Source organism: Lampetra fluviatilis, chromosome 30 (assembly GCF_964198595.1).
Source record: "Lampetra fluviatilis chromosome 30, kcLamFluv1.1, whole genome shotgun sequence".
NCBI lineage: Eukaryota > Metazoa > Chordata > Hyperoartia > Petromyzontiformes > Petromyzontidae > Lampetra > Lampetra fluviatilis.
This window is the reverse complement of record NC_136304.1, coordinates 12,461,995-12,486,950: the sequence shown is the minus strand read 5'-3', so window position 1 is coordinate 12,486,950 and position 24,956 is coordinate 12,461,995. Positions and strand designations below refer to the sequence as shown.

At 45.2% G+C, this 24,956-nt stretch overlaps 1 protein-coding gene across 2 annotated transcripts in view; it reads left to right on the top strand.

Annotated features, from left to right (window-relative positions):
- Nucleotides 1–24,956, top strand: part of INO80 (INO80 complex ATPase subunit) — a 99,274-nt gene that overhangs the window by 32,308 nt on the left and 42,010 nt on the right. For both annotated transcript variants that reach the window (XM_078870646.1, XM_078870647.1), the window contains exons 13-25: nt 390–599; nt 2,737–2,817; nt 6,559–6,654; nt 12,240–12,299; nt 14,075–14,217; nt 14,394–14,478; nt 14,755–14,872; nt 15,426–15,511; nt 17,295–17,459; nt 18,077–18,210; nt 20,255–20,322; nt 23,533–23,626; nt 24,641–24,806. In XM_078870646.1, coding sequence (XP_078726772.1) covers nt 390–599; nt 2,737–2,817; nt 6,559–6,654; nt 12,240–12,299; nt 14,075–14,217; nt 14,394–14,478; nt 14,755–14,872; nt 15,426–15,511; nt 17,295–17,459; nt 18,077–18,210; nt 20,255–20,322; nt 23,533–23,626; nt 24,641–24,806 — 1,506 coding nt within the window. The remainder of the gene's footprint in view (nt 1–389; nt 600–2,736; nt 2,818–6,558; nt 6,655–12,239; nt 12,300–14,074; nt 14,218–14,393; nt 14,479–14,754; nt 14,873–15,425; nt 15,512–17,294; nt 17,460–18,076; nt 18,211–20,254; nt 20,323–23,532; nt 23,627–24,640; nt 24,807–24,956) is intronic.

The following is a 24,956-nucleotide window of genomic DNA, read 5'->3' as shown; positions in this document are numbered from 1 at the left end:
ATGTGCATTGTCTTTGAAACTGATTGGTCCACACCAGAGACAGCTTTCTTTTGAGCCTCGTCTCAAACGGTGTTAGACCAGAGGCTCAAAAAAAAGTTTCTGGTGTGGACCAATCAGTTTCAAAGACAATGCATATTTTAACAGTGTTTTTTTAATTCTGACCACAAGTATTGTGGTTAATTCAGACATGATTCCTTGCAAAAGGTGTTTTTTTGTTGCCAGAAAAAAGGGGAAAAAACCTATTCTCATTTTGGTACTGTCAGAGGAGGTCCCATGATGAATTCAGTGATAGTTATGGTGAGTGCTTTGTGATTTGCTTATTGTATAGGAGGAATTGATTCTGAATGACAACGCCGATGATTGCCCCCTGCCCGCTTTTGCTTGTGCAGACGCGGCTCTTTGATGACGAGGCGAGCGAGAGCCGGCTGGCGGCACTGCGCGCGGCCGACGCGTCGGGCACCGGCTTCGGGGAGAGTTACAGCCTCGCGAACCCCTCAATCTTGGCCGGCGAGGACATTCCCCAGCCCTCCTTCTTCTGCGGCAAGCTCAAGGCCTACCAGCTCAAGGGCATGAACTGGCTGGCCAACCTCTACGAGCAGGTATGAGCAGATGGGAGTTTTTTCCGACTGCCCTCGCCGGTTGTGTTGCCCTGCTGCAGTCAGGTATCGAATGAAGGGGGATGGGAACACAGGCTTATTGCTCAGAGGTTTGCTAAATTAATTTGATCTTGTGTGTGACACTAAAAACTGTTTTTATTTTACCAGGTAAAGCCCACTGAGCTTTTTAGCTCTTTTTTTATAAGCGAGTTGGCCACAAATAATAATTCTAGATTTGAAGCTTTCGTGACTGCAAGGAATCATCTTCTTAGGTTTTTTCGGTAAAGTCACGTAGAAAGTAAAATAAAATAAAAACAAAAATCACGACGTTTCGGAGGCAACACAAGTCTCCGTCATCAGGTGGGACCGTCACAGCCAGATTAGCTGTATCAAGTGAGGCAATGATTCAAGATGTAATCCCTTAAAAGCGAGTTGAGGGGGGAGGGAGAGGGAGGGGGGAGCTCATCAGACTAAGGTAGCCAATGAAAGGAACGTATCGGGAGGGAGGGGGGGCGAGGCCAAAAGGGTGGGCGATGGACGTGGAAGCGCTTGTGCGCAAGCGGCCAATTACTGCACACGCCAACACAATGGAGCGATTGTGCGCAAGCGGCCAGCCACTGCACCCGCCAACACAATGGGCAGAGAGGAGGAGGGGGAGGTCTAATACACATGATAGACAAAAGAACGAAAATGATGATGGGTACAAACTTAGGGGGAGCTCATCAGACTATGGTAGCCAATGAATGGAACGTATCGGGAGGGAGGGGGGGGGGTGGGGGCGAGGCCAAAAGGGTGGGCGACGGACGTGGAAGCGCTTGTGCGCAAGCGGCCAATTACTGCACACGCCAACACAATGGAGAGAGAGGGGGAGTGGGGGGTCTGATACACATGATAGACAAAAGAACGAAAATGCCCATGTTCATACCAATGCTGGCTGAACAATGAAGAGAGTACTGTTAAAATAACTGGGGATGTTAACACTCGGTAAAGTACAGTAAAATAGTGCCTGTCAGATAAGATGGTCCAAAAAATTTGTGATTAAGTCTTTTTTGCGTGGTTGATAACATCTTTCCAATGATTACTAAGTTTGTACCCATCATCACGGTTGAAATTATGTCTGTGTTTGTATATTTGTATGGCTTCGTGTACAAACCTTTGATGGTAGCCGGGAGGTTTGCAGAGAACCTTGGTCTCGGAAAAGACAATTTCATGAGAGCCCACCGAGTTGTAGCAATGATCGGCCACGGCAGAAGAATCAGTTCTGCCGTGTTTCAGATCTGACTTGTGCTCGCGGACACGATCAGAAACATGACGTTTCGTTTCTCCAATGTAGCAATCACCACAAATGCAACTCAATTTGTAGACTCCAGGATACTGTAAGTCAGGAACGATATCCTTCACAGATGGAATCAGATCACGGATTTTATGCACTGTACTGAATCGGACTTGGATCTTATGTTTGTTTAGAATTTTGGAGATCTTTTTGGTCACGCCAGCTATGTATGGTAACGTGATGGTTTTGGTCGGAGTTTCATGTGGCTGTTTCTGTGTGGTGGGAGAGACAGCTTGGCGGATAGCTCCCCCCTCCCTCTCCCTCCCCCCTCAACTCGCTTTTAAGGGATTACATCTTGAATCATTGCCTCACTTGATACAGCTAATCTGGCTGTGACGGTCCCACCTGATGACGGAGACTTGTGTTGCCTCCGAAACGTCGTGATTTTTGTTTTTATTTTATTTTACTTTCTACGTGACTTTACCGAAAAAACCTAAGAACACAAATAATTACCCAACGAAGTGGCTTATCACGTGGTAATTGATAGCAGCCAAATACTCTAAAAGCATGTTTCTAAATGTGGAGGGAAAAACCGGAGGACCCGAAGAAAAATCCACGCGAGCATGGGGAGACTGCAAACTCCAAATATACAGACGTCGGGTTTGGGATCGAACACCGCCTGTATACCAGGCGAGGTAGTTAACATCTCGCTACGGTGTTGCCCCACTTGTTGTTGACAGTGGGTGTCCAATAGTAAGACTAAGTCGATGGCATCAAATCATCGAATATCCAGCAGTGACAATGTACAATATATCAGTGCTGCAAATCGGTCAATTAACTTGTGTCTGTGTGGCACTTATCCTGCAGGGCATCAACGGTATCCTGGCGGATGAGATGGGCCTGGGGAAAACAGTGCAGAGCATCGCGCTGCTCGCACATCTGGCAGAGGTGCGGTCCCTTGTAAACTTCCCTGCATCGGCCGCTATGCATTGAATCGACCCGCACATTCCTTTGCATCACGTCACACACAGTTATCCGCACATACCTTTGCATAACGTCAAGTGCAGAGTTAGTTTCGTGTTGTTGCGTCTAGCAGGAAGTACCCTGCGTTGCACGGGGGAAAAATATTTTACAAACTTCTCAAAACTTAAAAACATAACATATACATACACAAATACTAAGCTATTGTGAAAGTCGGCGTGCGGTTTGTTTGTCCATTTGTCCGTCAACAAAAAAAGTTATAGAAAGTTGGTGGTAAATAGTTGATCTAAAAGGTTTGCGAAAATTGTCGACCCCTCCGCCACCCTCAAAAAAGATGTTTACCCCCACGTAGGCATGCATACCTAAACACCCTACATTCAATAGAGTGAGTAGTATCTAGTGACTCTACAGGAGTACACCATTGGAACCTCATTTGCCAGAAGAAAAAATATGATAATTGTTTTTTTACCCTTTTTCTGGCAACAAAACTGACACCTTTTTTACAAGGAGTCATGTTTGCATAGACCACAATACCTGCAGTCATAATGCAAACAAAAAACATAACTCTGATAATGTATGGTCCACACCCGAGACAGCTTTCCTTAGAGCCTAGTCTCACATGGTGTTGGACCAGATGATGCCAAAAGGCGCACAACTCAAAGACAATGCACCATCAGAGTATGAGAGCTCGGGGTAAGCATTTACACCATTGGAACCTCAATGGTTCCAATGTTGCCAGATAAAAGGGTAAAAAAACAATTATCATATTTTGCTTCTGGCAAATGAGGTTCCAATGGTGTAAATGCTTACCCCGAGCTCTCAAACTCTGATGGTGCATTGTCTTTGAGTTGTGCGCCTTTTGGCGTCATCTGGTCCAACACCATGTGAGACTAGGCTCTAAGGAAAGCTGTCTCGGGTGTGGACCATACATTATCAGAGTTATGTTTTTTGTTTGCATTACGACTGCAGGCATTGTGGTCTATGCAAACATGACTCCTTGTAAAAAAAGGTGTCAGTTTTGTTGCCAGATAAAAGGGTAAAAAAACTATTATCTGCAGGAGTATCTTGCTCTACAGTAATAACTACTGACTGCAGTAGTATCTAATGACTATTGTAGTACTTAATGAATCTATAGTGGTATTTATTGACTCAATAGTAGTTTCTACTGACTATAGTAGTATCTACTAACTCTATAGTCGTATCTACCGACTCTGCAGCAGTATATACTGACTATAGTAGTAACTGCACACATTGGGGTGGGAGGGGGAGAAGAGGACATCATACTTTGAAGAATTACTTGAGCGTTGTCTTTTTTTTTTGCATTAAAGCGAATGATAATTTTTCCCCGCCCCCACCAATCGCCCGTGTGCGTTGCTATGGTAACCACGACGTTTCGTGCATGCGAAGATGCGTGCTTTGGCGCGCGCGCAGTGTAGTAATATAATAATTAATAGTACTAAATTGTCAATTTAACTACTTTAAAGTTAGAAATGATAAACCCCAGTTTGTGAGTTTAAAGCGTCGCAAGTTACGTACACAGACAGACAAAAAATTACTTTTATAGGTAAGAATTAAAAGTACTTGCAATAATAATTTACCTAAATAATTTTTTACATAAAAGACCCATTGGCATTGTACCGTTTAGCCATGTTACTTAGGGGGAAAATGTTTAACGTGCTACATGTAACGTTTGCACACAATAACCCTTCTTCATAATTCATGTAATTATATATATTTTAAGCAATTGAATGAAAAATGAAAATAAAACATAGATCATTACCTGATTAATTAAAATAAAACCCAACGCGCGGTGTAAAAAAAAACTTACACTCGCGTGCCAAGAATCGATTCTTTAAATCGAGCAAAGGAATCTAAGGTAGATTTCTTTAGAATCGACCTATTCCCGTTTAATCGATACCACAAAAGCTCACCAGATATCGATTCTCGCCAGTCCTGTATGCGGGTTGACACCATACACTTCATGGTCATTTCTCCCCCCAAAATACAAAATTCAAATTTTTATGCTTTTTACATTGTGTCCAGTATGGGAGCTACCCACATGCCAAATTTCAAGTTTGTCGCATTTTGGGTAGTATGCTAAACATTTCGAACAGACACAAATATCCACAAATTTCCCTTTTACATAATAAATAGATAAATAGGGATGCACCGTATTGTTCATTTTAATAAACACTTGGTTTGGCCCGAGGGCACAGCTAAATCACACGTGTAATGGATTCAACTGAGTCGCAGACGTAGTCTTTGGAGGCAATACTTTATTTAGTTCCAACAGACAGGGTAACTTCCCCTTAACAGAAAACAACATAGGGTGGTGACCACCCAGCTAACTACACTAGTTAGCACGTAACTGTTACTACGGACCCGGGACCAACAGTATCTGCCTGGGTCCACGTGCTGGAAGACTCATAGAATAGATATCGTAGACGAAGGGTTTCTTCCCGGGATGAACAACCCCGGTCCCTCTCGGGACCCGGCTTATATTCTCTATGGCGTGGCCCTCTTCGCCATTGGCCACGTCCACCTTCCAGAACGCTCTGGAAGGACCTGGGTTCCAATCACGTGACCCCCCCCCCTCGGCCCCCTCTTGCGGCCCCTCTGTCAACTTAACCGGTCACGTGTCCTCCCGGGTCAACCAGAGTGCCCTGGCCCCACGCGACCTATCCCTTCGGTCGGCACCCACACACCATGTTCTGTAGGGTCGGCACTGCACTTACAGCATGGTGCCATCCAGCGCTATTATTCAACGCACACCGTGCCCCTCTAGGACTGGTACTACACCCACAACCTGATGACATCCAGCGATGTCACTACACATGTATACAGAGCACTTTCAGAGAAGGGATAAATGGACGTGTGGTGCTACGAGCAGTAGCAGAGCCATACAGCAGAGGCATGGGGACTGGAGGTTGAGAGGATCGGCAACTTTACTATGTCCGTGCGTTCGTTCTTGTGTGTACTTGTATAAACAGCATTTACCCCAAAAGTCTGTACGGCTATAGGGGAATCTGCCTTTTGTGCACGTGTTCCCTTCTGCAGCCACCAGCATGGCCCCAAGATCTTGAACAGCTTCAAATTTCCTACATTCTATGAAATACATCATTACCAGTTTTTATTGAGGGTATCAATGCGATTTTCTCACATAACCTTCTGCCGTGCTGTAGATTTCTGGGACCTATCATTGAGAAATTCAGATCAAGGTCACTGGTCCTAGCTGGAATCCTCATTCTCCTGGAACTCTAAGTTAAGCTATCAAGCTGTGACCCTTAGTCATTTCAAATGTATGGTGATGGGAAAGCAAATATAAGAATGTTATGATAACTGTGATGTTCATTGTACCATGCAAGGTTCCTCAAGCCACGATTCATTAGTGAAGCAGTAATTTCTTCCACTCAAGTGGGCAGAGCAGAGAGATCTGGCTGGTGATTTCGCATGTCCCAAGAAGGCCGTGTCCCAAGTGCAATTTTTGGAAGGGCAGCCATCTCAGCGGTATTGTTCCAACAGGGCCAGATGTTGGACGATTATATTGGATGAAACATGTTCCACCATCTGTCTGTTGTGGGTTCATATGTGTGGGGTCAGAGTGAATCAGCGACCACTTGCAAAAACTGGATTAACATAAGTACAAAGCCTTGTTTTTTCCTGAACGGCTCGCTCACGTAAAAGTGGTATTTCTGTGTGTGTGTGCAGAGAGAAAATATCTGGGGCCCTTTCTTGGTCATTTCCCCTGCCTCTACACTCAACAACTGGCACCAGGAATTTACACGCTTTACACCCAAGTTCAAGGTAATCTCTTGCATGCCATGCCAACAACTTTCGGAACCTGTTTGTCTTTTTACTGACAGCCATCTTCCCTATATATGTAATTTTTTGTCTGTCTGTGTGTCTGTGGATTCAACTTTCGACGGATTTAACTCACAAAACGTGGGGTTTCCGTTTTAAAAAGTACCCAGATACCGTGCGATAAGTCCAGTGGTGAGCCAGCGCTATTCGTATTTCACATCCGTCAACTTTAAAGTAGTTAAATGAACAATTTAGTACTATTAATTATATCACTACGCTGAGCGCGCGCCAAAGCGCGCATCTGTGCATGCGTGAGAAAGCTGACCGGTGGTTGCCCCTAGCAACGCACACACGCGATCGGTGGGGGGAGGGGGGAATTCTCATTCTCGTAAAAAATGCAGAAAAAAAAGGTTCCAAGAGTTTCGATTTAAAGCTTTCGTGACTGCAGGGATTCATCTTCTTGGTTCTTTCGGTAAAGTCACGTAGAAGGAAAATAATAAAATAATAAAAATTAAACAAAATAAAATAATTCTCACGACGTTTCGGCCACAACGCAAACAGGTCTGTCGAGAAGGCAGAGTCTGAATTCAGACTCTGCCTTCTCGACAGACCTGTTCTCCACCTGAAGATGGCTGCTTGCATTGTGGCCGAAACGTCGTGAGAATTATTTTATTATGTTTTATTTTTATTATTTTATTATTTTCCTTCTACGTGACTTTACCGAATGAACCAAGAAGAAGTTCCAAGAGTTGTTAAAGTGCGGCTGATGTAAATGTGCAGCGGTTTCAGCCGCACCAACCTTTACATAACAAAGGCTCAGTCCCATTTACAGCAGCCGCACCTTTACAGCAGCCGCACCTTAACAACTCTTGGAACCTCCCAGTTCAACCAGTCTACACAACAAAGGCTCATTCCTAGCAGCGTGCTTCAGCCGCACCAACCTCACAATAATAATATCCAGGGGCCTGCCTTGGCTCCTCCCACCCTCAACCAGTATATATACATACAAGGACGGTTTTCTTGGAATTTCTCTTACTTGATACAGCAATCGTGCTGTGACGGTTCTACCTGAAGACGGAAGCTTGTGTTGCCTCCGAAACGTCGTGATTTTTATTTTATTTTTATTTTACTTTTATTAATTTTAATTTTTTACCTACGTGACTTTACCGAAAAACCTAAGAATAGAAAACTATTATTTTAAAACTTAGTAAATATAAAAGTAATAATGTGTGTGTGTAAGTCGATGTGTGCGTGTGAGTCCATATATGTGTGTGCGTGATGTGTGTGTGAGTCCATGTGTGTGAGTCCGTGTGTGTGTCGATGTGTGAGTGGGTGTGTGTGTGTGAAAGTCGATGGGTGTGAGTCGATGATGTATGTGTGTGTGTCGATGTGTGTGTGAGAGTCAATGTTTGTGTGTGTTTAAGTCCATGTGTGTGTGTAAGTTGATGTGTGTGTGTCGGTGATGTAGCGGTAAGTGCGCTGCACCACGAACCCGGCGACCCGAGTTCGATTCCCGCTCACGGCCAACACCGGTGACAATTATCTGAACCCGTCCTGTGCCACCTCCCCTACGTCGAATCAGCTTCAAATGAGAACCTGCTGCGATGTGTCGTAAATGTCGCCAGCAGGGACTACCATTTTTTTTGTTTGTTACACTTGTATTCTCCTAAACACGTAAAATGTATGCACAAATACTTTATCCATACATTAATTTTTTCTGTATTTGTGTATGTATATGTTATGTTTTTAGTGGAGTTTTTAAATATAGTTTTCGCCCTGGCAAACGCCGGGTACTTCCCACTAGTATTCAATTATAGAGATATCATCTTGTCTTGTCAGTGGGGTTATTATTATTTTTTCAAACCAAAGCGAATACATTCTTATTTTGGGAAATTGTCTTTTTACGAAACTATTCCAAACTCATGACAAATAATAGAAACAGGAAGAGCATTTCAAATTATCTAGGATTAGCATTGTGAAAATGTGCAGTCAGTTTTTTCAACCAAGGTCTAAGGTAATATGTTGGACATAGCTCATCATCAACACCATAGGTCTCTGAATCCTTGCGGTCAGAATGATGTGTTGTTACTTGATTCTGTACGATGAAAATTCCTGAAGTGAGTGCAGTGACTGACTCGGAGACCGATGAATCATGTTTTTGATAATGCCGATTGTGCCTTCAATGCCACGTCACAAGGTGAAGAAATTCCCAATTGGACCTCATTGCCACAAAGTGGTGAAATCACACCATGTTAGACCGACTACTGCAAAATAACTTGTCAGGTGTCCTTGTGTTCCTTTTTTCAAAGTCACGGCTTGCCAGAATTTAATCACAAATCCAGCATTTTAAAATAGCTTGCAATTAAATTACAGCAATGTTTATATTTCAACAAACCTCGATTTGTTCAAAGATGGGACGTGGCAGTCAACCCCTGTGCTGCTTGTAGTATTTTCTCTTGCACTGTGTGCTTTAGTTATTGACGTTGTTTTTTTGTTGTCAAAGATGGCTTTGCCTTAACCCTGCTCTGTGGCCATAATCCATGGTTCCTTATTCCAGAGCTGTTTGATTAAATGGCCTGAAATCAAATTAGTTTATCTGCCCATTAACATCTCTCCATTCCACTTCGCTATGTACCTCTTATCAGCATCTGCGCTCTGCATCCATTATTTGCTGGGCTTTCGATAAATATTTCTCCACCACCCCTGTTCTCAGTACAATAAAGCATTGCTTCCTGCATCATTTAAAAAGGGTTGTTTACATGAGATGTTGCTTTAAATCGTTTTTGCCAGTTAGGTTTAGCAACAGACTTTCAATCAACCACACACACCCTTCACTGTTCCACACAGATGTAGGTTAACATACCTCGCTGCACCCTTGATATTTGCCACTTGAAGCCACCAGTACTTTTAATTACAAGTTTACTCGCTCACTGAACCCAACCCTTTACCCTCCCGGGTAATCCAAATGCACGTTCTCTGTCCCTGGATGTCATCATCTCGCAGTGTGGCCCTGCAGGAGATACACTTGAAATTAATGAGTGAACACAAATGTATAGACGTGTGTATTTCATCTGAATAAGGTCATTTGCCTGCATCATTAGCAATGTTTTTTCCTGAGTTTAAACAGCAATGTTAATTATTATGGTGGCATTTAGTTATTTTCAGCCTCCACTTTGCACTTAGACATTCTAACAGTGCTTCAAACCTTGAGTGTCAAAAGCATTGCAGTCTTACAAATAAAGCAAGGTAATTAACATCTCTACACATAATTTTTGATGACCTTGCAGATTTTTTTTCCTTTTTCATTTATTTTCACTTATTCAGTAGCCCACGTCTTTATTTACGGTTCTTAGTGAACAGCTGCAGTTTTCATAGAAACCTGCCAGTGGCTGGAAATACTTTGACCATGTCAAGGCTGAAGCATAGCAAAAATGTTCACAAGTGTAAGAAGACAGGAAGGAATTTGTTGGAGTAAATGGGAAAACTGAAGTCTCTCAAAGCTTGAGAGTAATAATCAACTTTCTAAATTGCAGGCCCTGATGGGTCTTCTACTGCCTGATTGTGTGAAAATATGAGTACTTTGTTTTGGGTAATATAACTTATGCATAATTCTGGCTTAAGGGGCTTTTTGAGTTGATTTGAAGCTTTAATGACTGCAGGAATCTATACTCTGTGATTTTTTTTCGGTAAAGTCACGTAAATAGAAAATTAATAGATCACGACGTTTCGATCGCAACACAAGCGACCGTCTTTAGGTGAGAGAGAGAAAGCTACTGAAACAAGGTTTTATATAGGCCTAAGATGGGTGCAGCCTTAGGGTCAGAGGGCGGGGCTAGAGATAGTCTCCCTGAAGGCTGTGGAAGTGGCTATTGTATTGTGAGAAATTAGCATGTCAATGCATGAGCTTAGTATGTCGCAGCATCGGTGACTTGCCTAGTATGTCGCAGCATCGATGACTGAGCGAGAAGGACATCCAGCCCATCAAGTACAAAGACACTCAACCTAATAATGCAACTCAGAGTCGGCTAAAATCGCAGAAAGGATGGAAACATCACAGCAGGTTAAGACTTTACCTGGTTAATTACGTCCTTTCAATGATTGCTCAATTTGTACCCATCTTCTCGGAAGTTGTCTGTGTTTATATATCTGGATGGCTTCATGAACAAATCTGATGATAGCCAGTGGGTTTGCAGAGTACCTTCGTCTTGGAAAAATCTATTTCGTGTGTGCCCACAGCGTTAAAACTGATCAGCAACGGCAGAGGTATTGGTCCTACTGTGCTTCAGATCTGCCTTGTGTTCGCGTACACGATCCGAGACATGTCGTTTCGTTTCCCCAATGTAACTGCTGCTGCAGCCACAACTTAGTTTGGAGATACCAGGATATTGCATGTCAAGGAATCACATCCTTTACCGATGGCATCAAACCACGGATTTTGTGTACTGTGTTGAAACGAACCTGGATATTGCGTTTGTTGTACGTGCTCCAGCTCACTGGCTAGGTGGGCTGGATGGTGGTGGGAGTCAGGCTTTAGATAGGCATCCGTGTAGGTGGCTTTCCTGTAGACAGAATGTTCCATCGAGCCATCAGGTCTCATCTCGATCAGAACATTCAGGAATGGTAACTTGCCATCCTTTTTCACTTCCATGGTGAATTTGATGGCTGGGTGTATGGAATTGATGTGGTTGAAGAATTGGTTTAGTGCTGGCTGCCATGTGGCCAGATGACGAACGTGTCATCTACGTATCTCTTCCACAAGGAAGGACGTAGGGTGGATTTCTGGATGGCATCTGTCTCAAATTTCTCCATGAAAACATTCGTTACCACTGGCGATAAGGGCGAACCCATTGGGGTACCCTCTTGTTTGTGAATGTACCTACCATTCCAGGTGTAGTTAGTATTGGTAAGGCAGTGCTTCACCAAAGTTGGCAATGGTGTCAGGCACAGGTACCTTGGTGAACAGACAGACTACATCGAAACTGAGAAGCAAATCATCTGGAGACAGTGAGATGTCTTTGATTAGAGAAACCAAGTGAGCTGAGTTAAGTCCAGCTGACGTGATCTTGCCAGTGAATGGAAGCAGGGTCTCAGACAGAAATCGTGCCAGTTTGTCGGTGGGTGAGTTAATGGTGGAGACGATGGGATGGAGCGGTGTACCTTCTCTATGGATTTTTTTAGAGTGTTGGCACGGTCAGCCAAGTGACCGTTTTCACTTTCCAATTAGTTAACATGTGTGTATTTTACACATTGAGTCCCTGCTGTTACCACGTGGGATATTTTGAGGGGTGGTGGTGGGGGGGCTATCACGTAGTTCTAATGCCTGTATACATTTTTTTTTTTAAGTTAAACAATTATAGCAAACATTGAAATAATGGGACCAGTAGAAAATAATTTAAAACAATTTGGACAATAGACAAATGTGGCACTTCTCCATGATTTATGATCACTCGTACTCTCAAGTGTACACATATTAACATGCTTCACGTTTGCACTACAGTTTGGTACTTAACATGCGCACTAGCTGTCTAATCGACTGGTAGTTGCGTGGGATTTGTCACCGCTCACATTGATCCCCCTTTGTCTGACAGGTGCTGCCTTACTGGGGAAATCCTCACGACAGGAAGGTGATCCGCAAGTTCTGGAGCCAGGTAGGGGTGCACCCTCCGTTCAAGCTCTGCATTGTGCTGTGGCTTGCTTTGATCCCGTTGAGGACGTGTGAAGGGGGAACAATTGCCCGTAGTGTCAACCTTGATAATCATAAACTCACTCTAATCTCTGCATGACGTATTTGGTAAAATTCAACTAAAAACTATTGATCTTATATAGCTTTTTTTTCAAAAGCGACCTGGCCACAAATTATCGCTCATCAAAATAGCATAAATGTTTGGAAATGTATAGCTGCCCAATACTCTAAATGCACGTTGATTCTAAATGTGGAAGGAAAAACCAGAGAACTTTGAGAAAAATCTACGCGACCACAGGGAGGACACGCAATGTCTAGATCGAACCCACTTCCTCCTATATACTGGGCGAGGTAGTTAACATCTCGCCACCTTGGTGCCACTGCAGAAGCTGTCAGAAAATGGCAGAGCAATTTCCTGAGGGACCTTTCTGATGGATTGGGGGCTTGGTTGATGTTTGAGTTTCACGCTGGGTTTGGTGTGGATGTTGCTGATCGTTTTATCGACAAGACCCGCGTCAGGCCGACCCTTTATCGCGTTCCTCTGTCGAAATGTTAGTGAGTGACTCGACGGCACGGCTGGACAAATAGTACGACGCCACGATTGGCGGCGGTGTTGGCGAGCCGCTGGGAGGCGGGGACGGAGACGGGGCAACGGTGTTGCGGGGAATCGCACCGTTGTTGTTACCTTGTCAAAATTGGCCCATGTTCACTGATTTGAATGAACATAGCCAATTGCAAGTCACAAAGTATTATTAAAGATGATGTTCTTATAATAATATCAGACATAAGTTAGAACATCAATAGATGAAGATTCTTGACACTTGATCCCATTAGTGGTGTCATACAGGATATCAGTGATGTTGTACAACTGCTTGTTAAATTCAGATTTTTAAAAACTCTTATCATTGGTGTCATGAGGTGAAAGAAGTATCCCAATTAGGCTCAGTAAGCCAATCAGGACCTTTCGCTGCCTGGGAATGTTGGCAGCATACTCTTAGGTTTTTTCGGTAAAGTCACGTAGGTAAAAATAAATAAATAATCAGGTTTAATAATAAATAATAAACATACTAGAAATAAGGTACAGTAAATCTAGCTGTGACGGTCCCACCTGATGACGGAGACTTGTGTTGCCTCCGAAAAATCGTGATTTATTATTTAATTTCCATTATTATTTCTAGTATTTTTATTATCAAATTTTATGATAGATGTTTATTATTTATTTATTTTTCCCTACGTGCCTTTACCGAAAAAACCTAAGAGTATGAATCATTGCAGTCACGAAAGCTTCAAATCTAGAATGTTGGCAGCGCTTTTCTAGAGTGCCCGGTCTCTTGTTAATTGGATGTTAGAGACCCGTGAATTACTTCACTGGAGTAGGCCATGATCTTTGGGCGTTTTGGCCCAAATATATATAATTGTAATTAAATTTCAGAAAAATGTTCATTAAAAATATTCCCCATCATATATATCATAGTCCATGTCTCCTTTGTTACTAGAAATATCACGAGTCTTCAAGCATTTCAAAACAGAACACAATTTACACAAACATGTTTGATTTTGTACTTGGTTACATGAGGAACATTGACTGTGCAGCCAATGATCATTGTCAACATCCAATACCCACTTTTGTTAATGTGGGTATTCGATGTCTTTATACCCATCCCTATGAAGACATTGTGTGGATACAGTTTCCATGACTGCGGCCACCGTGTGTGCATGTGCGCGCGTGCCGCCCTGCAGAAAACCCTGTTCACGCAGGACGCACCGTTCCACGTGGTGATTACCAGCTACCAGCTGGTGGTGCAGGACGTCAAGTACTTCCAACGCGTTAAGTGGCAGTACATGGTACTGGACGAGGCACAGGCCCTCAAGAGCAGCACAAGGTCAGCATAGCACACACACATCTCATCTGTGCACCACACACACACACTTCTCCTAGCCTGTATAAGCTGTTATTATTAAGGCAGCATGTTCCAAACCTTGCGTAGTTGTGGTAATGTCAACAGCATACAGCTGTGAATTACAGTGGTGGTTGTCTTGTGTGCGTGTCATGCGGCAGTGTGCGGTGGAAGATCCTGCTGCAGTTCCAGTGCCGGAACCGGCTGCTGTTGACTGGCACGCCAATCCAGAACACCATGGCGGAGGTGAGCTCTGCTTCCTGTTACCCGTAGGGGATTAAAATAATTGTAAAATAGGCACACCAGAGGTGGCTTCTTTCAGAATGCCGGACAACTATTTTAATCAGAAATTTGTGCAGTTTGTGTGGTGGTTTGTGAACGTGCGTAGTTACTGCGTTGGCACCTGCCTTGCTACACTGCCACTCTGGGTTTGTTTGCTGCCACGTGGGTGCTGCCTGCATCCCGCGCTTACACGTGTGTGTGTGTTTGCGTGTGTGCCTGCCTGCGTGTTGCGATGGCCAGCTCTGGGCCCTGCTGCACTTCATCATGCCCACACTGTTTGACTCTCACGAGGAGTTCAACGAGTGGTTTTCCAAGGACATCGAGAGCCACGCCGAGAACAAGTCTGTAATCGACGAGAGTGAGTTCCGCTCCCCAACTCCACCGTCTTCCCCTTTCACTACACCCTCCCTTTCCACCATCTCTTCCCTCGTCTCTCCCCCTCTCTCTTCAACACCTCCCAGACCACACGTGACAATGCAAAACCTAAAACAAATACCTTGTTTGATTTTATAATTTTATAAGGCTGTATCCAAATAGTGAAAATATGTCCGGATTCCATCCAGATCTGGGTTGTATGCAGATATTTGAAACATCCGTGTTTTAAGGCCACATTGTTTATGTGATATGTGCTGTGACTGTGACACGGTTGATCCTCGGTCTGCTACGGTGAGGAAATGGCTGTGTTGGCTCTGTACTACCCATGACGCACTTTTGAGGTGAACGCTGCCCTAATAGTGGAACGTATGTCAGCGAGCGTTGTGTACCAATTGAAAGGTCAAGGAAGTTGCTTTTCCAGTGACATCACAGATGTTGAAAATCATACAGATTATAATGTATTTATATTACAAGCAGAATTTTTTGGAGTCTGTCCCAAAATAGTTAACGTGTGTTTTTGCCCTCGCCTCCCTCAGACCAATTGTCACGGCTGCACATGATCCTCAAGCCATTCATGCTGCGGCGCATCAAGAAGGACGTGGAGAATGAGCTCTCCGATAAGGTGTGCGCCCGCGGGACCGCCTGTATGCACTGCACCGGCATACACGGCACTCACCGTGTGTGTACGGTGCACGTCCTGCATGCGCGCTGCACACTGCGCAAGGAACAGAGTAGTTTGCGTCCTGCTGTGGTCAGCACAGTGTTCGTTACACATGGCACCGTCGGCCGGGTGGTCAGCACATATGTGACTGACACAGTTTACAGGAATGCTTTTCCTCTTTGGTTCTTTCGGTGAAGTCACGTAGAAAATCCATTGCAACACAAGGTAAGAATATAAAACATAGTGAACTTAGAAACACAATGCAACACAACAGAAAGCCGGACAACACAACAGCCAACACCCTCCACCTGGCTGACCACGCTCCCCCAAAGAATGACAAAAAGAAAGACAGCGCCACTGTGTGGAGGCTTTGAATGGAGAGAGGGGGGGAGGGGTTGGGGCAGAGAGAGAGGGGGGCGGGCAGAGGACAATGAGAGAGTTGTGTGGAATTCCGGAGCACAGTGGCCAGAGGCAGACCACACTCCTCCAAAGAATAGTTGTGGAATTCTGGACCATAGTGGCCGGAGGAGAGACAATGTACTATAAACAAGCAGCATGGCAATATTTAGAGTAAGAAAATCGGAAGTTTGAGAAAGCAGAATTTAGTAAAATAGGAAGTGTAATGTAATGCCACAGAGTCGGTTAACACACAACGCATAGCCTGGTTGATGACATTCTTCCAAAGATTGCTAAATAGAAGTTAAGTCTTGATTTGAAGCTTTCGTGACTGCAGGAATCCATACTTTTTGGTTCTTTTGGTAAAGTCACGTAGGTATAAAATAAAATAAATCACGAAGTTTCGATCGCAACACAAGCGGTCGTCCTCAGGTGGGAAAAATAGAATCCAGCAGTGGAACTGCTGAACCAGTGAGAGAGCAGTTACAACAAGGTTATATATGTGGCGATGGGCAAGCAAGCGGGGTCTGAGCTTGAAAGGAATTACATCCATGGATGCAAGCACGTTAGTTGTGTTAATGGGGGAGATTAGGGAGAGAGGGATTAGGGAGGGAGATTAGCATGAATGAGCTTCCGTCGCCGCATACGAGTATCATGCCCGCATATGCGCACAACAGCAGTATTAATGAGAGATTAGCACCATGAGAGTGCAATCCAAAGGGCATGTGAGCATGAGAGCGCAATCCAAAGGACATGTGAGCATGAGAGTGCAATCCAAAGGATATGTGAGAGATCTAAGAGAGAGGCATACCGAAAGAGAGACAGAGAGAGTCGTAAATAACAGCTGACATAGGCCTGTAGGATGGAAACATCAGAGTCAGTTAAGACTTTACCTGGTTAATAACATCCTTCCAATGATTGCTCAGTTTGTACCCATCTTCACGCTACCATGGGGAGAACCTGCAAACTTCAAATATACAGGCATCACGGTCGGGATCGAATCCACGGCCTGCATACCAGGCGAGGTAGCGGCGACCACGGAAGACGCATTTGGAACCGAGGCAGCAGAAATCATTTAGCCTTACCTGAAACCATCACGCAGCTTTCTAACTTAGACATAATAGAGCTTTAAGTTGCTCTTCACTAAACCATGCACAAGAAGTGGATATTTACATGACGTCATGAATATAATCCTTGCTGCCACCCATTAATGATGCTGCGTGGTTGTGAAAAGTGCACTGCAATGCTATGTAGTGGGCACAAACAAGTCTGGCATTGGGTGACTTGGGGCTTCTGTATTGCCTACATTTTTGCAATAACATGTCCTCTGTGTGCTTTTACATTGCAGATCGAGGTGCTGGTCTACTGCCATTTGAATTCGAGGCAACGGCTCTTATACCAGGGCCTCAAAAACAAGATCTCCATTGAGGATCTGCTGCAGTCGTCCATGGGCACCCAGCTCGCCCACACCACCACAAGCAGCCTCATGAACCTAGTCATGCAGTTCCGCAAGGCATGGCTCTCACACACGCACAATCGCACGCGCACACACGTGCACGGACACACCAACGAACATGGCGTGCTCACGGCAGCCTCTTAATTGGGGGGTAGTGGGGCGGCTGTGGAGGTGGTACTTGTTCTCACCGACCGTCCCTGATTGTAACCTTGAGATAAAAAGATTTTCCTGCATATTTACAGTTTTGGATGTTTTTTTATCTGAGGCATGGGATAGAACAAGATCATTTATGGCGATATAGTGCGGAGTTTATGGTGATGAAGAGGGATTTATGGTTGCCAGCAACATTTTCCATCAGGGAAGAGTATAATATTACATTTTCTTTGTGTAGGGGTGGGGTATTACAAACCTGCATGTAATGTCCGATGGCATTTAATGGTTGAGGCGGAATAAAAATTCCTCTTAGACTTTTAAAGAGTTAGGAATGCTTTCAAAATACGACATTCGTTGAGCTTGCTATTAACATTGCGGGCTGTTATGTCGTGCCCGTTCCTGTAGGTGCATGGGTGGGAAGGTGCATGCATGCGTGGGCATACCGCGGGCGGGTGGGTGGGCATACCGTGGGCGTGGAGCCGTGGGTACATGTGTGTGTCTGCTGGCCGCTCTTTGTGCAGGTGTGCAACCACCCGGACCTTTTTGAGCGCCAGGAGACTCGCTCGCCCTTTTTCTTTCCGACGGAGGTGTACCCTGTGCCCAAGCTAGTGTACCGCGAGTGCCTCCCTGCCTCCTGCAATCTCTACAAGCGCAAGTGAGTTTGCGCTGTCTGCGCACGGCTGGTTTGCCGACAGGCTCCTGTGGCTGCTGCGGGGCGGCGTTTGGTTGGTTCTCGTGGCTGGTGCGGGGTGGTGTTTGGTTGGTTCTCTGGTTCTCGTGGCTGGTGCGGGGTGGTATTTGGTTGGTTCTCTGATTGCCGTAGCTGGTGCGGGGTGGTGTTTGGTTGGTTCTCTGGTTCTCGTGGCTGGTGCGGGGTGGTGTTTGGTTGGTTCTCTGATTGCCGTGGCTGGTGCGGGGTGGTGTTTGGTTGGTTCTCTGATTGCCGTGGCTGGTGCGGGGTGGTGTTTGGTTGGTTCTCTGGTTGCCGTGGCTGGTGCGGGGTGGTGTTTGGTTGGTTCTCTGATTGCCGTGGCTGGTGCGGGGTGGTGTTTGGTTGGTTCTCTGGTTGCTGTGGCTGGTGCGGGGTGGTGTTTGGTTGGTTCTCTGGTTGCCGTGGCTGGTGCGGGGTGGTGTTTGGTTGGTTCTCTGATTGCCGTGGCTGGTGCGGGGTGGTGTTTGGTTGGTTCTCTGGTTGCCGTGGCTGGTGCGGGGTGGTGTTTGGTTGGTTCTCTGGTTGCCGTGGCTGGTGCGGGGTGGTGTTTGGTTGGTTCTCTGGTTGCCGTGGCTGGTGCGGGGTGGTGTTTGGTTGGTTCTCTGGTTGCCGTGGCTGGTGCGGGGTGGTGTTTGGTTGGTTCTCTGGTTGCCGTGGCTGGTGCGGGGTGGTGTTTGGTTGGTTCTCTGATTGCCGTGGCTGGTGCGGGGTGGTGTTTGGTTGGTTCTCTGGTTCTCGTGGCTGGTGCGGGCGGTGTTTGGTTGGTTCTCTGGTTCTCGTGGCTGGTGCGGGGTGGTGTTTGGTTGGTTCTCTGGTTCTCGTGGCTGGTGCGGGGCGGTGTTTGGTTGGTTCTCTGGTTGCCGGGGCTGGTGCGGGGTGGTGTTTGGTTGGTTCTCTGGTTGCCGGGGCCCGGTGGCTCGGCGGTGGAGCGAGCGGCTAGCACGTCGGAAGGCTACGAGTTCAATCCCATCTAGAGGTTAACTGAGCTCAATGAGAACCACTTTGTGGGAAAGTCACCGGTGGTTGTCCTTTTGATGGACTTGGCCTGCCATTAGAATGTGGATGTGCCACCACTGGCTTAGGGCTTTCAGGAGAGACGACCGCTGTCTCGATGCTCATCTGAGCATAAATCGCTTGTGTCCTTGACCAGTTGCTCGGTTATTGCCTGATTGTTTTGTGATTTTTAGTTGTTCGTTTCATTCTATACGCTGTAATCACCTCCTGCTGATTGGCGTTGCGCTAACGACGTAAACTTGACTCCACCTGGTACGTCCGGTATATCAGAGTCGTAACCCCAGGAGTTAATTTAAAAGACCAGTCGGCCATAAAAGCTGAGATTTTACTTTCTTCTTTGTTATGAAAAAAACGTGTTATATTTCATGAATCTGTCATTCATTATGTATTATTATTCTTAAAAAAATGTCACGTAAATATGAATTGTAAATGCTGTGGGTATGCTCTCCAACACCGGTGTGCTGAACTAGTAACTAATTGGCACGTTTTGTTTCCATGGCAAACCTTACTAATTGGCGGGTGATGGTGGTTTAACGAGACATTTATATCTATGGGACATTTTTGCCAGTATCAAAAGGTGCTAAGATGTTGAAGCACCAAATAGATTTCTTTCTGCAAGGCATCAAGTCTGCATTAACCACACATACTTGTGGAAAAACATTTACCTGATCTAACCCAAAAAACTGTATTATGAGTAACTTTATCGTTATTTATCTTTAATGGTAAATGCTGTTAGTAAAGACTGGCAGAAAAAACATTTTCTGAAATCGACCCTTGAGAGTGTAGGGATGTTAGCATCCCTGGTTGGCTTGCTTTGGTCTCTTACTAACGAACGTAAAATTGGTATTGCTCGAGGATTTTGTCATCAGTTTGTCTGCTTTGGCGTGCAGGAAATAATTTCGTACACTGCTGGTGCTGTGTGTCCTTGTTGTAACACTGTGTACACCATGGCGCTTGGTGTGCTGTGCCTCAGACTGCTGCTTTCCACCCTGTCTCCGTTCGCTGCTGAGCACATCCACTCCTCGCTCTTCCACGCCAAAGGTAAGCGCCCCACCTCGCGGATCTCCCCCTCCACCAGGGGACAGCGATCGCACGGACACCTTTTGTAACTTGGAGCAATCATTTTTAGTGTTAAACACGCACGTTTTTTCTATAGGCCAGTAGCCAGTTCGATAAAACAGGGCTCTCTTGAAGTGAAGGCCCTTCTGCCAGCAGTGCCATGGGCAGGGCTACACCTTTATTTATACCTTTGTACAAGTTAATGTTCTATATATAAGTGAATACAAGCTACTATCTGTGTATTGTATAGACGTATTTCAGTGTTCTTCAGATTTTTCAAGCAGCATTTTACCTTATGATTGTTCTTCTTGGTTCTTTCGGTAAAGTCACGTAGAAGGGAAGTAATAAAATAATAAAAATAAAACATAATAAAATGAAATAATTCTCACGACGTTTCGGCTACAACGCAAGCAGCCGTCTTCAGGTGAAGAATGAGACACTACCAAGCTAGGAGCTTATATATAAACTGGGTTGGAGGTGGAAGAGCGCCTGCAGCACGCCGGCCCGTCGTCCTTACCGGTGCCACCTGCACCGTGCCGCCATATGGTGTCGCCCTCGGCTCGGAGAGCACTCGCTCCGTGGGCACGCGGGGCAGACGCAGGCGGGCCCGGGTTGTTGTGCAGCGGAGCACGCTCGCGTTGCTCGTGTTACAACCAGGATATCCGCGGCGGGCCGCCCTCCCCGTGGCTTCAAAGTGTGGCCCCCGTCTGGAAAGCGCATTCCCACTAGCAGGAGAGGCCTGGCAGGCAGGCGGGGGCTTCCTGTTATGGCAGCTCCAGATGGCGTGTATGACTTACGCGCTGGGAAAGGGAGCAGGGGCCGATGGCAGTGTTGTGTGCGAGTGCCCTCATCAGCAGGATATTTGTGTTTTAACGCGATCAACCACACACACGTTCGCGTTGAGCCCTTCCACTCTACAGTGCTGCGTTTCTTATTATTAGATTTCGCTTCTTGATAAAAGCAAAACAAACAAAAGATTATTTGTCTTCAGTTCGAACAAAGGCCGCACGTTTTCTGAATAGGTGTGTTCTTTTGCAGCGTGCACCCTTCCCGAGTGGGTGTGCCATAACTTACGCGCGCACGCCAGGGATCATAAAGCACTGTCTGGAACATTTTTGTAAAACAGATTGTGCTATGTACACGGAGGTGATATAACTGCCCATATTAATAACCTACCAGGTAGCAATGGCTGTTAAAACACCCAGTGAAAATACACCAGCATTGCCTATGGCTTTTATTGCCATAGCCCTGCCTGTATTGTGTTTTCACTATAAAACTAGATAACCAATGTAGACAGGGCCTTGCAACTGGGCCGACAGCAATCCGTGTGCACAATTGTTGTGGAAAAATAATGCATACGCTTTGGCAGGGATGTACAGGCATAGCTCAAACACAATTAATCGTTAACATGGCCTGAGAAGAGAAGCATCTATCTACTAGGCTGGCCTTGCAAGCTATTTCCTAAAACCTCAACTTGATTTAAACAATCTAGATTTGAAGTTTTTGTGACTGCAGGGATCCATACTCTTTGGTTATTTCGGTAAAGTCATGTAGGTATAAAATGTATTTTATTTTTAAATTTCTTTTATTTTAATCCTACGTGACTTTACCGAAAGAACCAAAGAGAATTGATTCAAACATATATGCCGATGTTATATCAACGAATGAGTATGTAAAGCCAACGTTGTTGGTAGCTACAAGCTTAGCATATGTAATAATCGCTTAAATCAGTTATGCCTGTGTTGCAGTTTGGCATAAGAGGCATGTACCGAAATGTTAAGAGGACAGCTACTTATATATATGGGTGTTAGCAGGGGACATGGCTGTGTGACAGCAACTGGAAATCAGTGTGCTGATAGTCGCTGTGTTAAAACAGAAGATGCATTGGCCTCGTTGCTTTACAGCACGAACCATTTAAAAGATGCTCACTCAAAGCATCTCGTGTAAGAAATACTGTGTGGTCTTCAGACTTGATTTTCATGTTTTTCCACCAAAACCCACCCTCTCGACTCTGTTATTATTTGGCCAATATTGAAGTCTTAGCACAGCATGGATTGGCATGAGCTTGTCAATATTTTATTTTTTCGCAAATTGTATTCCCATTGTGCAATCGGCATAATGTAATGAACAAATAATTCTCCATTTGGCATTCTTGCTGAGCTGTGCATCACCTTTTATAAGAGAATGGCCTGCAGAAGGAGATATTGTAGAACTACTTATGAGATCCGTTCAAATGACTTGTTATCAATATTACGATTGCTGCACTTTCACACATGCCGAGCTGTAGACTTTCTTATCGCATGTAAAACAAAACAACAGCTGGAATATTTGCCAGATTAAGTGCACACACAATCAAACTTAAATCTGTTGTTTTGTAACGTCAGTTTGTGGCCAAACTAAGACCATCGGCACACAATGCACCATTGCTGAGAATCCAGTGTAATGATGGGTGGATACCTCTACTTGAATCGTCGATCTCGGTAGCGCCTTTTCATTTCTCCGACTCATGGACGACCCAGTCACCTCTTTGTTTACTGCATCAGTGGTTCTCTTCTCTCCGTTATTCCATGTCATTTGTAAAAGTAGGCCATTGTGTGCTGGCATTTGGGTTACATTTTTTTCCAAATTCAAAGATTACATGCAAACTACTCAATTGCTGTTATACATATCATTATCACTCCCCCCCCCCCTCCCACTGGCAGACTGATACCCCTGATCGCTTTTGAAATTAAACTCATCCTGGTCTCTTTGGAGTTAGGGTTAGGTTGAACAAAAAAAACTTGTGACGCAGGATGCATTTACGATGATCCAAAAATAGGCTGCACATTGTGCCGAGTGGAGAGACATACATGTTCACATACAGTGTGCACCCCAATGTTCATGCTGCACATTATCACCATGCGTACATCCGACTGAGGAGTTCTGTTATTCTTTTCTTGGACCGTGCTGGCCGGTGGCAGGGAGTTGTGCGGGAAATGTACAATCACCCATTAATGGAGTGAGACAAAACTCCCAATATAGGAATAGAGAGCTTGGGAAATTGTTGGCTCCTGTTCTGGCTGCCTGTTTACGGTTTTTCCACGCAGGCCTCCCTGCAAAATATGTGCATGTTACAAATTTTACAGTGTATTTGAGATGCAATTTGCACGAATCGCATTGTATAATAAAATATATCATCACCTCTGTGTGCAGGCGGCAGCAACAACAGTTCCTTCTCCTTCTTGCGCTTTGTGGACACCTCTCCGGCCGAGCTGTCTAACCTCATGCTGCAGGGGCTGCTGGTCAGGTAAAGCCTCCTCTACCCATTGCCACGGGCACTTACTACAGATTAGTTGGGGCAGGCCGAGTGCCAGGCGTAGCTCATCTTTATCATATATTGTTTGTAGTACAAAGCTTCTCGGACCAAGGCCTCTCGGACCAATTATGAGACTGGAGCTTTTAAATGACCAAAACATTATTATCAAAACATATCGAGGTTTAGCCCAGAAATGTAAAAAAATACACTTGGATTTGATTCTTAACCAGTAAAATTAAATTTTCACGTTTTTTATAGTAGCAGTTGTGTTAAGCTTTCTGTCAATTAAAACAAATTTCAAGCGTTTGACTTGTTATCAGTATCATTTTCTTTGTTTCACTTCCTCCCTTTATTTTCTTGTGGAATCCCATAGATCAAACACTGTTAGAAAGATATCAATGTTAATCCAGGCGGTGACAGTGCGCATTCGCCGCTTGTTGCAATGGTTCGAAGTTCGAATCCAGCGGCCACCCTGGCTGCTACTTCAGGTGTATTAATCATAGAGTACACGTTGCCTGCTTCATGGTTGACGTTCAAGGTTCTTTGACATCTTTAGCATGAGACTGGCATTGTGTGCTTGCGTCGTGGTCCACATTTGCCAAATCAGAAAATGAACCCACACGTTAAGCAATTGTGATTATGCATGGCAAGTACCGCCCCCCCTACTCACAGACCACAGGGCTCGGGCAGTTGTTTGTCTCCGGTTCTGGCTCTGCCTTGCCTGCGGTTTCCCGTGCCTCCATTTGTAAACTGCGCATGTTGCACATTGTGCACAGTGCTTTGAGGTTGCAATTTGCATGAATGAGGCCGCAGCATAAAATAACGAATTTGCATTCCATGAATTCGGCACAAGTATCCTCCTGGTCCTACTAAAATGCCATCTCAACACTGACATTTTGTCGGCCAATTCAGGCTCCATGCTGTTTGCTGCTTCGCCTTGCAGCAAGTGAACCGTAGTGATGTGTGTGTGTGTTTCCCGGTGCGCTCCTGCCTGCCTACCTGTAGGTGGTTGGCCGTGTTCCTTGCCATGAAGGCCTCGTACCGGCTGCAGTACGAGCAGGCTTGGCCAGAGGAGGTGGCTCGCGTGCCGTACCTGCATTCGCGTGCGCTGCTGCTCTCTCCCCAGAGAGTTACCTCGATGCCCGGTGTAAAAAGCAGCCCCGTGTTACAGGTAAGAGTCTGGTTTGTCAATGGGTGGCAGTGCCCACTAAAACAATGCCCAGGGGGTGATGGCTGCAATTGCAGTAGCCGTGACGGCCTCTTGAACTTGTGTTGATATCGATAGTTTATTCTTTTCCATATTTGCCTGCTCATAACCATT